This window comes from Perissodus microlepis, chromosome 17 (assembly GCF_051167445.1).
Source record: "Perissodus microlepis isolate ML-2025 ecotype Zambia chromosome 17, ASM5116744v1, whole genome shotgun sequence".
In the NCBI taxonomy this organism is placed as follows: Eukaryota; Metazoa; Chordata; class Actinopteri; order Cichliformes; family Cichlidae; genus Perissodus; species Perissodus microlepis.
The window spans coordinates 31,914,858-31,928,967 of record NC_140477.1 but is presented as its reverse complement, the minus strand read 5'-3'; the positions used below and the strand labels follow the sequence as shown (position 1 = coordinate 31,928,967).

The 14,110-nt window shown below is 41.9% G+C and overlaps 1 protein-coding gene across 3 annotated transcripts in view; it reads right to left on the bottom strand.

Moving 5' to 3' along the window:
- lrp8 (low density lipoprotein receptor-related protein 8, apolipoprotein e receptor) overlaps window positions 1–14,110 on the bottom strand; it is a 174,492-nt gene that overhangs the window by 8,773 nt on the left and 151,609 nt on the right. For all 3 annotated transcript variants that reach the window (XM_084909628.1, XM_084909629.1, XM_084909630.1), the window contains exons 14-17: window positions 11,815–11,956; window positions 9,393–9,545; window positions 5,649–6,020; window positions 1,986–2,054 (exon numbers count right to left, since the gene is read on the bottom strand). In XM_084909628.1, coding sequence (XP_084765754.1) covers window positions 1,986–2,054; window positions 5,649–6,020; window positions 9,393–9,545; window positions 11,815–11,956 — 736 coding nt within the window. The remainder of the gene's footprint in view (window positions 1–1,985; window positions 2,055–5,648; window positions 6,021–9,392; window positions 9,546–11,814; window positions 11,957–14,110) is intronic.

Genomic DNA, 14,110 nt, shown 5'->3' with positions numbered 1-14,110 from the left:
ACCAAACTGGCATTTTATATTAAATCTGTAACCATTCAAGCCCTGAAGACACTGATTACGACCTTGTTTTTGAATAAAAGCCCCACAAGGTTGCTTAATTGTCATCAGCATATAATCCTGGTGCAAATTGCTCAAAAAACTGATTTTTGGGCAATGATTTATAATTTTGTATTTTATTGCACCGAAAAATTAATATCTGGAGTGTCCGGATGGGGTTATGGGAGGAGAATAAGAAGAATGTAAGAGGAGGAGAGAAGACGGGGAAAGGGTTGGGATTTGGAGGATTTGAGATAAGCGCCGTCTCTCCTCTTTCATTACCATATCAGCATAACTGCCCTGCAAGGACCTGTGTGTGTGTGTGTGTGTGTGCGCGTGTGTGTGTGTGTGTGTGTGTGTGTGTGTGTGTGTACAGTGCATGCTTTAGAGTTTTTGTATAATGAAAGCGCAAACACCCAAACCAGAGGTAAGTCAAGGAGGTTTGGATATGTGTGCCTGCATTCATAGATGTGTTTTCCTACGCTACAGTACGCCTGTCTAATTGCGACTTTATTAGATAGACACTTGAGATTCCTTCGTGGCTGGGTTGGAAACCCCAGCTCCTCCTTTGTTCTTCTCTGCTCAATGGTTTAAAGGAAAAAAAAACAAAAAAAACCCATCAGTTTTCCTCTCATTTAGAAAATTTATCTCCAATGAACGAGTGGCAAAACAGCCTGTCTTTGGCTAAAACTGATAATCATTGCTGGGCTGCTTCCCCTTACGGAGCTGTGGGTGGGTGCGGTGCATTACTGGGTATGAGCGGAGAGCTGGGGTGCAGAAATCCAGCCCCTGTGGACCTCCAACATTAACTTTTCAAAGCTGCTAAAAAAAAAAGATTTGTGGCCGCAATAAATGGGAGAAGGACAAAAAAAAGGATAAAGCGGAAAGGGTTAATAGTCTCCGGGGTTATTTTAATGAGCTGATATTTCAACTATAGAGACTGAAAAGAGAAAAAAAAATAGCTTTACAATCTTTTAGCGCTCCCCTGAATTATCAAACTTGTTAATATTAGGGATGAAAGAGATCTCAATTAGTGGCATATGCTGCCACTATAAGGCCATTTGCACATTCAGCTGATTTCCCAGTCAAGTTGGGCATGAAAGTATGAAATATTTCCATAAAATTAGATTTTCATTTTAATCGGAGCTAATAGAGTAGATTAACTTTTCTAAGCCGGTTTGATTGAAAGAACTACAATTGCCTTTTTCTGCCTTTGTAGAGGCAGCTTGATGGTTTTCTCTTTATGTTTCATTGCCTAAACAGACAACAGCATTATGTCTGAGGTCATTAGCTTCCTGCTCCAGGCCAAAAACACAATTTCATGGCATTAATCCACTTTTCTCTCCCCTCGTCTCCCGTAAAGCGGTATAACCCACTCTTAGTCCGCTCGGTCACAGAAATAGGTCAGAACGTTGGCCTGATTGATACGATCTGATCAGAGCGGTGAACACGAGCAAAATGTACTAACAGCTGGTCATGTGATGACAAAACCTGAATTGAATTTCACATTTGCTCAAATGTCATTAATAATGACATAATGTGCATATTACAGCGGCCTGGCCGTTTACTGACAGAGGGGCTCACTTCCATGTAATGGCTTTTTCTAGCCATAGGCCACGAGGATATTGCTGGATAATACCATACCTCAGTACATTTTCTCAATAGATGCGATAAAATTTTATGCCTGAATCTCACTATTGAACCAGATATAATGTGTTGAATTGTTATTATTTTAATGAGAATGTTTTAGATTTAATCAGCCAAGTGGAAACGCAAACATCCTAAAACCCAGGCACACGCACACAAACACATAACCTCATACTCACACGCACACGCATTAAAAACAAAACGCACACAACATGCAGTTAAGCAGACTTGAAGGAGCGAGGAGGGAGAGGCAGGCAAGCAGAAAGCAAAGACAACACAGTGAGGGAGTCAACAGTACTCACCGATAGGAATAACTATCCCCAGAACAGCTACTGTGATGTTGTTACCTATGAGGTAGTGATCACTCGCAGCTGAGATGAACAGAAAGATGGAAGACAGAGAGAGAAAAAAAGAGAATCAAACCAAGAAAAAGTTTTTCTTCAACCCCCACCAAGTGCCCTCCTAAAGAGAAAGAGAGACTTCAACATGGGAGCATCAAAAGAAAGGCTGGAAAAGGATATTTGCGTAATATAAGGGCAGAGAATCCATCTGATTTCAGTTTGGACTGCTGACTTTGTCTTCCCCAGCAGCATGTGTAAATGAAAAAGCCAATGAATCACACAGGGATGGCATAAAAATGCAGTGAGATGCCTTTTAATACACGAAGGAACAAATGCGTTTCCAGAAACCAATGCATCAGAATTTGTATGAATATAAGCAACGAGCACATGATCTCGCATTACTCCATTCTTTTTCTACGAGACGTTTCAAAACTGTGTCACAATGCAATGCAGAAGACATTTATTCTGGACATGCTTTGCATCCTTACTCCCCTTCAGCTCTCACCCCAACAGGTCGGCGGGGGAGCTTTTGACATTAATCTCGCTCCCAACCCTCGTATTAGCAGCAGGCTAGCTGTTAGCCAAAAGTGTGATCAGATGGCTATAATGAAGTCTGGTAAGGAAGATTAACACAAGAGAGCACAGTGCTGGCCCTGCATACTGATTGGCTCATTTGACAAAGTGACTGTTCCAGTTCTATGGCTGGCAAAAAGAGACAGATGGCATGTGATGGATGTGACAGACAATGCAGACGCACATTATTCTTCATAAATGAAATCATATAGTGAATGAAATGCAGATAAATGCACACACGTGCGCACACACGAGAGCCACAAAAGGTGAAGTGACTTCAGACAGCGAGTTCTGAGTCAGCAGAAGCGAATTTTGGCTTTTCTTAAGTGTGAGTGACGGCCAATGGATCGTACAGTAAGACTCAAAAAGGCAGATTAACTGAATCTCATTAAAGAAACTGCTCTGGAAGAAGGCTGTTCTGGAAAGGGAGGGCACTGAGAAAGGGAGAAGAAGAAGAAAAGGGGACAAAAGTCTCAATTTCATGAGGGTCATTCTTACTGGAGGGATTTTAATATCAAAACGTTTACTGCCACTTATTATTTAAATATAACTGTCAGGGTTAGAATGCTATATCCAGTACAATTAACAATGATTAATAAAACAGTATATCGTAAATATACTGCTCAAAAATATACTTTAAAAACACATCAGATCAATAACTGTACTGATATGGACTGGGTAATGTGTTAGGAATGAGAAGATGCCACATCGAAATGAAAATGATCAACCCACAGATGGCTGAATTCAAAGAGACCCTGAAAATCAAAGTGAAAAATGATGCAGCATGCTAGTCTGTTTTGTGGAAATTTCATTGCAGCATCTCAAAATGGTATGTGCTTGTACAAATCCCTGACCAAGATGGGGCACACTCGTAACAGGACGACGGATGGTGTCCAGGGAGATCTGAACCAGGGCTTCACTGAACTCCTGGACAGTCTGAGGTGTGACCATACAGGATCGGATGAACCAAAACATAACATCCCAGAGGTCTTTTAGTGGATTTGGAACTGCCTGCACACTTTTATCACATGAGGTCAGGCATTGTCGCACACCAGAAGGAACCCAGGAACAAGTGCACCAGTGTAGGATTTCATCCTGGGAGCTAATAGTAGTCAGGGTGCCATTGCCTAGCCTGTAGAGGTCTGTGCCCCCCAGACCATCACTGACCCGCCACCAAACCTGTCATGCTGGACGATGTTACGGGCAGCATCATGGCTTCTACAGACTCTTTCGTATCTGTCACACGTCTGTTTTTTTTTATTTTTTCCAAAATCTTGAAATTTATTTTCTTTAATGTCGCTGAAAGATGTGCAAAATTACTACCGATATCAAAAGAAAACATTGGTTACCAGCTGTCTTTAATCTTTGCCCTCCCCAATCAGACTCCTGGTTCTCCCTCGCCCCACCATGCCCTCCCTCCCTCCCCCCAGCAGCGCACATGTGTAACAGCTGATGCCGGCAAACTTGACAGTGTGCACCGAGTTGAAAATTATAACACATGGCCCGTGGGTTTGGAGACTCGTCTTGTTCATGCCCCATTTTTCTCATCCGTGTCTGCTCCACCTCTCATCTGGAGCACTTGTGGTGTGCTGAGGAGGGCTGACAACTTCAGAGACCGGAAGAAACGTGCCTCTCGCCTCTTAGTAACTCTGAAGTACCGCGACCCCTAAAGTAATACAGCAGGCAACCTCTTTAATTCCCAGAAAATCACTTTCTCTCCCGCCTCTTTTTCCATCCCGTCGTTTCATATCCATGTAAATGCCGCCTTTCCTCCCAACAGTGTGTCATCTACAACTCCCATCCTCCCCGTTAAAGTGCTGGACTGTCATGTTCTTTTTTGCTCTCTGTTCACTCTTCGTTCTCTGTGGCTTTACTGTCTCACACTGCACGTTTTTGTTTTTTTTCATTTAACATTCCTTCGTTTTACTCCTTGCTCCATTTCTCATTCTTTTCCCTGTCCTCCAACTACCACTTAAAACTTTCATCATCTTTCCCTGCTTCTCTCCATCTGTACAGCTTTTTTTCATCCTCAACACCTGCTCTTTTAATTCTTTTTTTCTCTCCTCTAAATTATTTGTTAGAATGATATAAAGATATACAAGTATTACGATAAGTGTTTTAGTGTTAATCTTCCTTTTAGGGCATTTTAGGGCACAGGCCCATTATCTGACATAAATATATATTCATCTAAAGAGTCAGTATTAAAAAGGCAACCTTTTTCATTTTCTTAGAAACAAAAGACATAATAAAAAGCTGCCTCGGCAGGTTGACTGTCTCAATTTAATATCGCCATGCAGTAAAAAAGCTAAGAAGACTTTCAAAACAACTGCTGAAAAATACTGATCTCTGAAAACAAGCACACACACAATTTGGTGGCTTCATCAATTTTGCTGCGTGGCGCTATCAAGGATTCTCATCCGCTTCCAAGTACAATTTAAGTGTTAGCGTGGCTTTGTAAACCATTGTTACGGCTGTTAGTCTGCTGTCACTGTTTGTCTGGGCTGCAAAGTGGTATTTTTCTTGCGAGCCAGTGAAGCGTGATTGGCGCGAGAATGAAGAACACTGCCAGTTATAGAAAGAGAGCGAGCGAGAGCTAAAGAGAGAAGGGGAGAGAGGTACAGAGGGAGAGACCAAGACAGAGATAAAGACAAAGAGAGTAAGAGAGAGGCTGTCAGAAAGTGAGGATGAGTGATGAGTAGTTTTATGCGAGAATGGAGGGGACTGTCATTTCTTAGCTCTGACACTTCAGTTAAGACGCTGGTCGCGAGGGATCAACAGTAAGCAGACCGAGACATAGTGCGGGCCTGTGGAGCGTTCGGACGGGTGTGTGAGCAGATGAGAAAAGGAATAGAGGAGGAGGTCGTAGGGCCAGTAAAGCAAATGATCAGAGGGAAAAGTGGAGGGGAGGAGAAGCTAGAGAAAGGAGGGATGAAAGTATTGGTTTTTAGCTTCCTGCTGATTTAATGATAGTGGTAACAGCAGTGATGGTAGCAGAGCAGAAGAAAACACTCGCTTTACACACATCCACATTCCTGTCAACATGTCACTTACCTCTGTGGGAGAGGTTGGCATTGCTCTCTTTCTGAATGCTGTTGGGAGCCACGGCAGCCAATAAGGGTGTGTGTGTGGACGTGGACTTCTGACTAGTGCTGCTCAAACTGGTCGTCTCTGTACTGGTAGCGGCGGGAGTCCGAGGGTGCTCTGTGATTCTGCCGCTCCTGGTGGTCTGAGGAGGGGCTGGTGTTGTAGACTTGGCTGTGGGTGGTAATGTGGTAGTAGCAGAGGTGGTGCTGGTGGTGGTGGTAGAGGGCGTTGTGGTCATGGCAACGGTTGTGGGAGTTGTTGTTGTTGTGCTTGTTGTGGTGGTCGTCGTGGAAGTTGTGGTTGTGGTGGGGGCAGATGTCGTGGTTGTTCGGGGTCGAACTGCGCAACAGAAAAACAACCAGTAGGATTTGAGATTTCACTCCAGACTGCTCGGCTGTTGCAGCCGTTTCCACTTGTAAGCTCTGCATCAATATTCAGCATACGACTGCAGTCAACAGCAATGCCTCCATTGTCTCTACTCAGATTTCATGACCATAATTTCATAATTATTTATTTATAGGCATTGAACTGAAGTCTGTAGATCTTACATCACACCACAGGTTTGGATTGACACATAGATGGATCAGTAAATGAAAAGCTTCACCTTTCAGCTTTCCCCGTGCACCACAGCAGTCCGGTATAACGCCTGTGTTACTGCTAATCAGAAGTGTGACACTTTAAAGTCCTGTACAGCACCACATAGGTACTGTGACAGGTACTGTGATATTTCTACAGGGAGTGCAGAATTATTAGGCAAGTTGTATTTTTGAGGAATAATGTTATTATTGAACAACAACCATGTTCTCAATGAACCCAAAAAACTCATTAATATCAAAGCTGAATGTTTTTGGAAGTAGTTTTTAGTTTGTTTTTAGTTTTAGCTATTTTAGGGGGATATCTGTGTGTGCAGGTGACTATTACTGTGCATAATTATTAGGCAACTTAACAAAAAACAAATATATACCCATTTCAATTATTTATTTTCACCAGTGAAACCAATATAACATCTCCACATTCACAAATATACATTTCTGACATTCAAAAACAAAACAAAAACAAATCAGCGACCAATATAGCCACCTTTCTTTGCAAGGACACTCAAAAGCCTGCCATCCATGGATTCTGTCAGTGTTTTGATCTCTTCACCATCAACATTGCGTGCAGCAGCAACCACAGCCTCCCAGACACTGTTCAGAGAGGTGTACTGTTTTCCCTCCTTGTAAATCTCACATTTGATGATGGACCACAGGTTCTCAATGGGGTTCAGATCAGGTGAACAAGGTGGCCATGTCATTAGTTTTTCTTCTTTTATACCCTTTCTTGCCAGCCACGCTGTGGAGTACTTGGACGCGTGTGATGGAGCATTGTCCTGCATGAAAATCATGTTTTTCTTGAAGGATGCAGACTTCTTCCTGTACCACTGCTTGAAGAAGGTGTCTTCCAGAAACTGGCAGTAGGACTGGGAGCTGAGCTTGACTCCATCCTCAATCCGAAAAGGCCCCACAAGCTCATCTTTGATGATACCAGCCCAAACCAGTACTCCACCTCCACCTTGCTGGCGTCTGAGTCGGACTGAAGCTCTCTGCCCTTTACCAATCCAGCCACGGGCCCATCCATCTGGCCCATCAAGACTCACTCTCATTTCATCAGTCCATAAAACCTTAGAAAAACCAGTCTTGAGATATTTCTTGGCCCAGTCTTGACGTTTCAGCTTGTGTGTCTTGTTCAGTGGTGGTCGTCTTTCAGCCTTTCTTACCTTGGCCATGTCTCTGAGTATTGCACACCTTGTGCTTTTGGGCACTCCAGTGATGTTGCAGCTCTGAAATATGGCCAAACTGGTGGCAAGTGGCATCTTGGCAGCTGCACGCTTGACTTTTCTCAGTTCATGGGCAGTTATTTTGCGCCTTGGTTTTTCCACACGCTTCTTGCGACCCTGTTGTCTATTTTGAATGAAACGCTTGATTGTTCGATGATCACGCTTCAGAAGCTTTGCAATTTTGGGACTGCTGCATCCCACTGCAAGATATCTCACTATTTTTGACTTTTCTGAGCCTGTCAAGTCCTTCTTTTGACCCATTTTGCCAAAGGAAAGGACGTTGCCTAATAATTATGCACACCTGATATAGGGTGTTGATGTCATTAGACCACACGCCTTCTCATTACAGAGATGCACATCACCTAATATGCTTAATTGGTAGTAGGCTTTCGAGCCTATACAGCTTGGAGTAAGACAACATGCATGCAGAGGATGGTGTGGACAAAATACTCATTTGCCTAATAATTCTGCACTCCCTGTATGTACATACTGTGCTAAAGTGCATTCACACATTCATAAGTAACAAGTTGCCAGATGGATAAGTTGCACAAGCGCATAATAAGCAGAATTTAGTGCAAGCGTTGCAGTCAGTTGTTGCAAACATCATATCACATCACAAGAAATGATCTGAGAAAACACTACGTTGTTAAAGCAGATGTACTACACCAGTACGTTTGGTTCATAGTAAAAGAAGTATTCAAGTCAGGGATTTTAGCTGAAGCTAAATTACACCACACTCTTCCTCTGATCACTGTTTTTTTTTGTTTGTTTTTTTTTTTTGGTGTATCAGATTTACACAAATCCCAGTGCACACACTGCTGCTGATATAACATTCTGTTTTGTGTTTTCTAAACATTATTTTTTAATATAAGTGATATGCGTTTCTTTGTGGTTGTAAAACTGAAATTTTGATCCAATACAGTCACAATTAAACCAGTGAGTTTTTCCACCAGAAATGTTTGTGTTACAGTAAGAATCCAAAAAGCTTTGGTACAAATGCACTCACTGCCCCTGCACCTACTCCCAGCCTCTCTCACAGGGATTCTGTGAAATATTGCCTCAATACATCATCATCTCTTTCCCCCCGTTTCTCTGTGTCAGCTCCTCCTAGCTCACCTATATAGACATTAGGTGTAGGTCTAGTAAAAATAGCAACTTTACAAATGTAGTGACTCTATAAGGGCAGGGGCACAAGCTGACTGATGAAATAAGGTCAGCAAAATAAGCGAGGTAGGTTAGAAGTGCAGGGAAGAGTCCCTGACCCAGTTCCCAAGATAGTTTTACACAACACTTAAGGTTCAGATTCTCTGAAGGATCCAGGGCACTTTTAGCTTTGTAAACATTGTACTGTTAAATTGCAGACATTGAAAAATACTGTATTTGGAGTATAAATAGAAACGCTTTATATTTAGAATTTTAAATATTTGTGCTTAAATATGACCTAAAAGATGATCAGACTTTAACACTAGTCACACAGACGAACATAACTCAAATAAATAAATGAGACAAAAATATTCTTGGTAATTTAATCCAGTATTACACGGCTTGCATGTTTGTGGGTTTATTCAAATGAACTTCAGGTCTTTCCAAAATATTTCTGTCAGATTAAGTTTGACTTAGAAACAAGCTCATTCCAAATAATTTTACTTATACATAGAATGACTTGTGTGCTTCGTTCTTGCAGCCTTGCTGTGCACCACTGCTGTTCTATGTTGTACTGATGGAGTAGCTGAGAAGTTAGCCTGGATTCTTTGTGCTCGTAAAAGAATTTAGGAACCGGAGAAAATTCAGGCCTTACTATTGGACTGATCACTGTTAGCCAGCAGCGTGAATCTCATGTGACATTTATCCACACGAATCATTCATTCATGTGTGCCTGTGGAATGTAGACTTACTGATCGCGCAGCGTCTCATGTCTGGTCCTAGCTCCATGCCGTCAGGACAGGCGCAGGTGTACTTGGGGGAGTGGTCTGTGATCTGAGGCGCCTTCAGGCAGAGGTACTCGCAGCCACCATTAGGCAGTGTGCCCATATTACAGGTATCAGGACCTTTGGGAACACAGGCAGAAATGTAAAAATATTAAAAAAGACTTTTGGCAACACATTTATCTCTTGGAAAACAATAAAACCCCAAATGTTTTATTAACGAGCTGTACTGGAAAAGGAAAAAAAAACGTGCACAAAGCCCAAATCTCAGCAGCCCAAATTTAATTCAAATTAGAACAAAGAAAATTTATCAAAGGTTTAAAATTACAGAATGTACAATTGTATCAAAAAAATAAGGCCACTTTGAATTTGATGGCAATAACTAGTCTTAAAAAAAGTTGGGACACGGGTAAGAAAAGGCTGCAAAAGTAAGTGCTAATGAAAAAGAACCAGCTGGAGAAACATTTTGCAACTAATTATGTTAACTGGAAACATGTTAGTAACACGACCGGGGATAATCATCTTATATTATATCATCTCGCAGATGCAGAAAAAACACATGAAAAACTGGATGAACCTAAGAAAAAGAAAAACCAGCATCAAATTTGACACGTAGGCGCCGGTATCTCATCAGTAAAAAGTTTCTGCTGCCATCAAACTATTAACTAGTTTGATGCTAGATTTAGGAATCTAATCTTTATTCCACACACTTCTTCTTGAGATGCGTAGGTGAATGCAGGAGAGTCTCAACTGCTTTTAATCTCTGTAACCCAAATAAAAAATTTACATGTAGTTTCTTAAGCATAGTTGCAGACTCATGGAAAAACACTGCAGTTTTTTGTCATGTGGGGAAGCGCGAGAATTAGGTCAGGTCGCAATCTTTCCTGATTTCTTATGTAGCTTTGGAGAGCAGCATGCCATCAGCTGTCAGAAAAAGCAGCAATATCACTTGCGACACAGAGTGAGATTTTAATAAGCTGGGAATACATTTATACTTGATGTACAGTATCTCAGCATAATGACTATGTAATGAGAACAGCTGTCGAAGTTCTCAAAGCTCCAAATGTGGTAAAAGGTTTGGAAGGAGTCATCAAACTGGGGAGGATGGGAAAAAAAGGTTAAGGAAGAGTGTAGGAAGGAAAGAAGAAAACAGAGGAGGAGAGAGAGGGAGGCAAGAGAAAAGTGAACGAAAATGATGAGGATGAGGATGAAGAAGGAAAAAAAGAAGGACCGAGATGATAACAACAACAAAATTATGTTGTTTTTAGGCCATAAAAGCGTCACTTTCTCCTCCTGCGCTGCCTGTCTTTAGTCTCCAACTAAGAAGAGTGAACCTAGGCTTCAAAGACCCACTGAGCGCACACAAAATTAATAATAAAACAGACACAACTTGGGAAGGATCGGACGAAAGCCTCTTTTAAGGAAGTGTGTCGATAAACATGAAAGACATCTGAGCGTCTCGAAATATGTGGAGACGCACAGTACTGTACCAAACCACACTTACAGATAATATTCCTCACTGGGGTTTTCCTTCGGTGCAGTACACTAACAAATAAGAAATGATACAAAATGCAAGAGAAACAAAGATAAATTGTTAAAAAAAAGGGCAGAGAGGAGTCTGAACTCACCAAGCGTTGCAGTCGAGGTCACATTTTATCAAATACTTTGCTTATCAATGCTACTCGTGTGCTTGGGGGGGCTACTCGGTACACCTTCACTTAGCCTTGCAGTGTCTTGCTTTTGTTGGCATTTGGGAGAAAACATTTTCCAATTCTGTGATTTCTTTTTTTGACCAGGACTCTTGATTTATTAATGAGGGAATGCAATTAGCTGCCTGCTGGCACACAGACAAGATCGCTTCTGAGCGCTCAGTGAGTGAGGAGAGAAAACAAAGCATGAAAACACTCGCACAAACACATTTCTGGCACGCAGTGTCAAACACACCCAGGTATTCACAAGCAGAGGTGTTGACAGGCACACACGCGTGCGTGCAGTCACACACATCGAGAGTGCAAAAAAAAAATGACAAACACATCGTTTTGATGTGCCCGTCACATCCACCGGTCTAATCACACTCATCAGATTATCTGTTTATTGTTTCACACCGTTTCACTAAGTGGATCCTCGTGTCTATGTGCTGATAATGCAAGGCTTTGTACTCAGGAAGGAGGTCAGATTTTGTGTATCCTGTGTGCACATATGCCCCAAAATCCTGCTCATTATACCGAACAAGATCCTGCACGCTTACGAGTGGCAAACAGCACCTAGACGGAGACTGGGCAGTATGACAGACTAAAAACGAAACGGACATTTTGACTTATTTGAGAAGGTCATCTGGGACAGCCCCACTTAGATCACCTGTGCTAAGCTTCTATGCGTTTCTTCTTCTTACCCTTGGGCTGCCTCTGTTCATGAAACACCACCAGGTCCAGGGGGTTGTTAAGGTCCTCTGCGACCTTGGCCACATCGTGTCCCGTCAGTCGGTTGGCGCTGTATATCGCTTCATCTTCCAAGTCTGTCCAATACACACGATCCTGGGTTAAAATAAATAAAATAAAGGAAAGTCAGCTTGACAAATACACAAATAAATTTCACGCCCTTAACCAGCCTTGATGATTAACGATCAACCTATTAAAAAAGAAGAAGAATAAATGAAAGATAACTCAGCTAATGCCACAGATAATGTTATAAAGCCACATGCATGTTGCAGATCCAGAAGTGCTTGCTCTGTACCACTTGAGATCGGACACTTTTCTAATCAAATGGCAGTGATGACGATATATATTTCATATTTCAGTAACAGAACACTTACAAAAATGTTTTCTCTAAAGAGAGCGTCATTCTAGGGTTTTATAAAGCTGTTGTTGCTTATCATTTTCAGAGTCCAGTGATTCTGTAATTCAGAGCCGTGAGACCTCAACTATGGAGCAACCATGCTGCAAATGAGCATAATCTGCATACAACTTTAGAATAAATGGCTTTTCATAAACACCATTTGTCTCTGCTTAGAAGCTGTGCACTGAGATTCATTGTAGTCACCGTTAATTTAAAAAAATAAAGGAAGAAAAAAAGCCAGTCTGCTGCAAAGAAATGTCCTCATCCCAACAATGGCTATTTGATTAAATTTACAATTACATTTGAGGATGTGTTGTGTTGAATGGAGGTGTTTTATATCCAAGGTAACTGGTTAATTTTTCAAAAATGCAATAAAAAAACCCAAAACATGCCATTCAGCCCCCATTCTACCATCTTTACCCTCCAGCACTCCAGGTATTTAAGATTATAGCCAGTCTCTCTCTTCTCTGGTAAAAAATAATCAGCCCCAAATAAACTTAAAAACAGAGTCACATTACTCCAATTTGCCAGAGAAGAAAGCCCAGGTGGCACTCTTTGCTAATTTCTATTTTTAACCACCCTAATTATAACAGCTACTTAACAAATGCAAGGAGACAGAGGAGGCGTGGCATCTCTTGGAGACGGTTTAGTTAAAATAAGCCACCTACTCTGTGCTCGGTGGGTGAAAAGGGGAGCAGTGTTTACTTAAAAAAAAACAAAAAAACAGTAAAAACACCGTTTTAAGTCTGTAAGGAAGTTGCATGCTTGATAAGAAAAAAACAGCCCCGGTGTTTTATTGGAAAAACGTCTGTACCTTTGACTCTCTGTTTAAGCTTTGTGCCAAAGCAGAAGGTAGTGACTGCTTTGGCGGAGCGTACGGTGTCTTTGTAGTCCTAGTTCAGCTTCCTTCTCAATTTCCCTTCCGCTCTTTCACACCTGCTCATTATTCTCTTTAATGATACTACACGATATAACCGCACAAGTGCTCACGGCACTTGGTTTCCACAGCAACCTCAGACGGCTTTGTCTTTGCAAGCACACATCAATTAAGAAAAAACAGAAAAATGCAGCAAATGACTGCACGAGAAAACACAGACAGGCTGATATCATGGAAAGCTCGATAAAACAACGAAGAGACGATTTAGGAGGTGAGTGTGAGACGGAGAGACCAATCAGGAAGAGTGTCTGCAGGTTTTTTCGTCGTTACAGGGAGGATGTATTTTTATCATCTTTTTAAAGGCGAAGACCTGCAAGACTTGCATGGTGTGCGGGTATGTGTGTGTCCGTGTGTGGGGCTTAGTCACAGCAGCCATCCATGCTTTTTGTGCCGTATTATCAGTGGACTTGACCTCTCTCTCACCTTCCCCCTTTTCCCCCATCTTTCAGTGAGCTCTCTATCACTCAATCTCTCCCTCACTTAGGTTCTGATAACCTTTACTCATATGACAGTAGTTCTGAAACAATGAAAGACAAATATCAGCCACACTGATAAAACACTTCTATCTCTTCTTTTTGCTTCTCTCGCTCTCTGTCTTGATTTCCACCTCAGCAGTCAGTCTCTGACATTGTTTTTCCCTTTTTACTTTCTCCACTGTCAATCTTTCCGCGCGCTGCTTGTGACCTTGAAGCTTCAAACAGCAGCACAAAACCTGAGAAGGGCAGTGCTCTTCAATTGTAGGATCAAGGTACATCTTTTATGTTTTGAAGGATAGGCCAGAAGTTATACACAAAGCGCACGCAGACTTGTTCCCATGAACACAAGGCGCCACGTCACATCAGATGGAGCTGCAACTCGGGGGAGTGAGAGCACGTCTAAATTGATATGGAGCCATTTTTGAGTTGAGGGAAAGCAG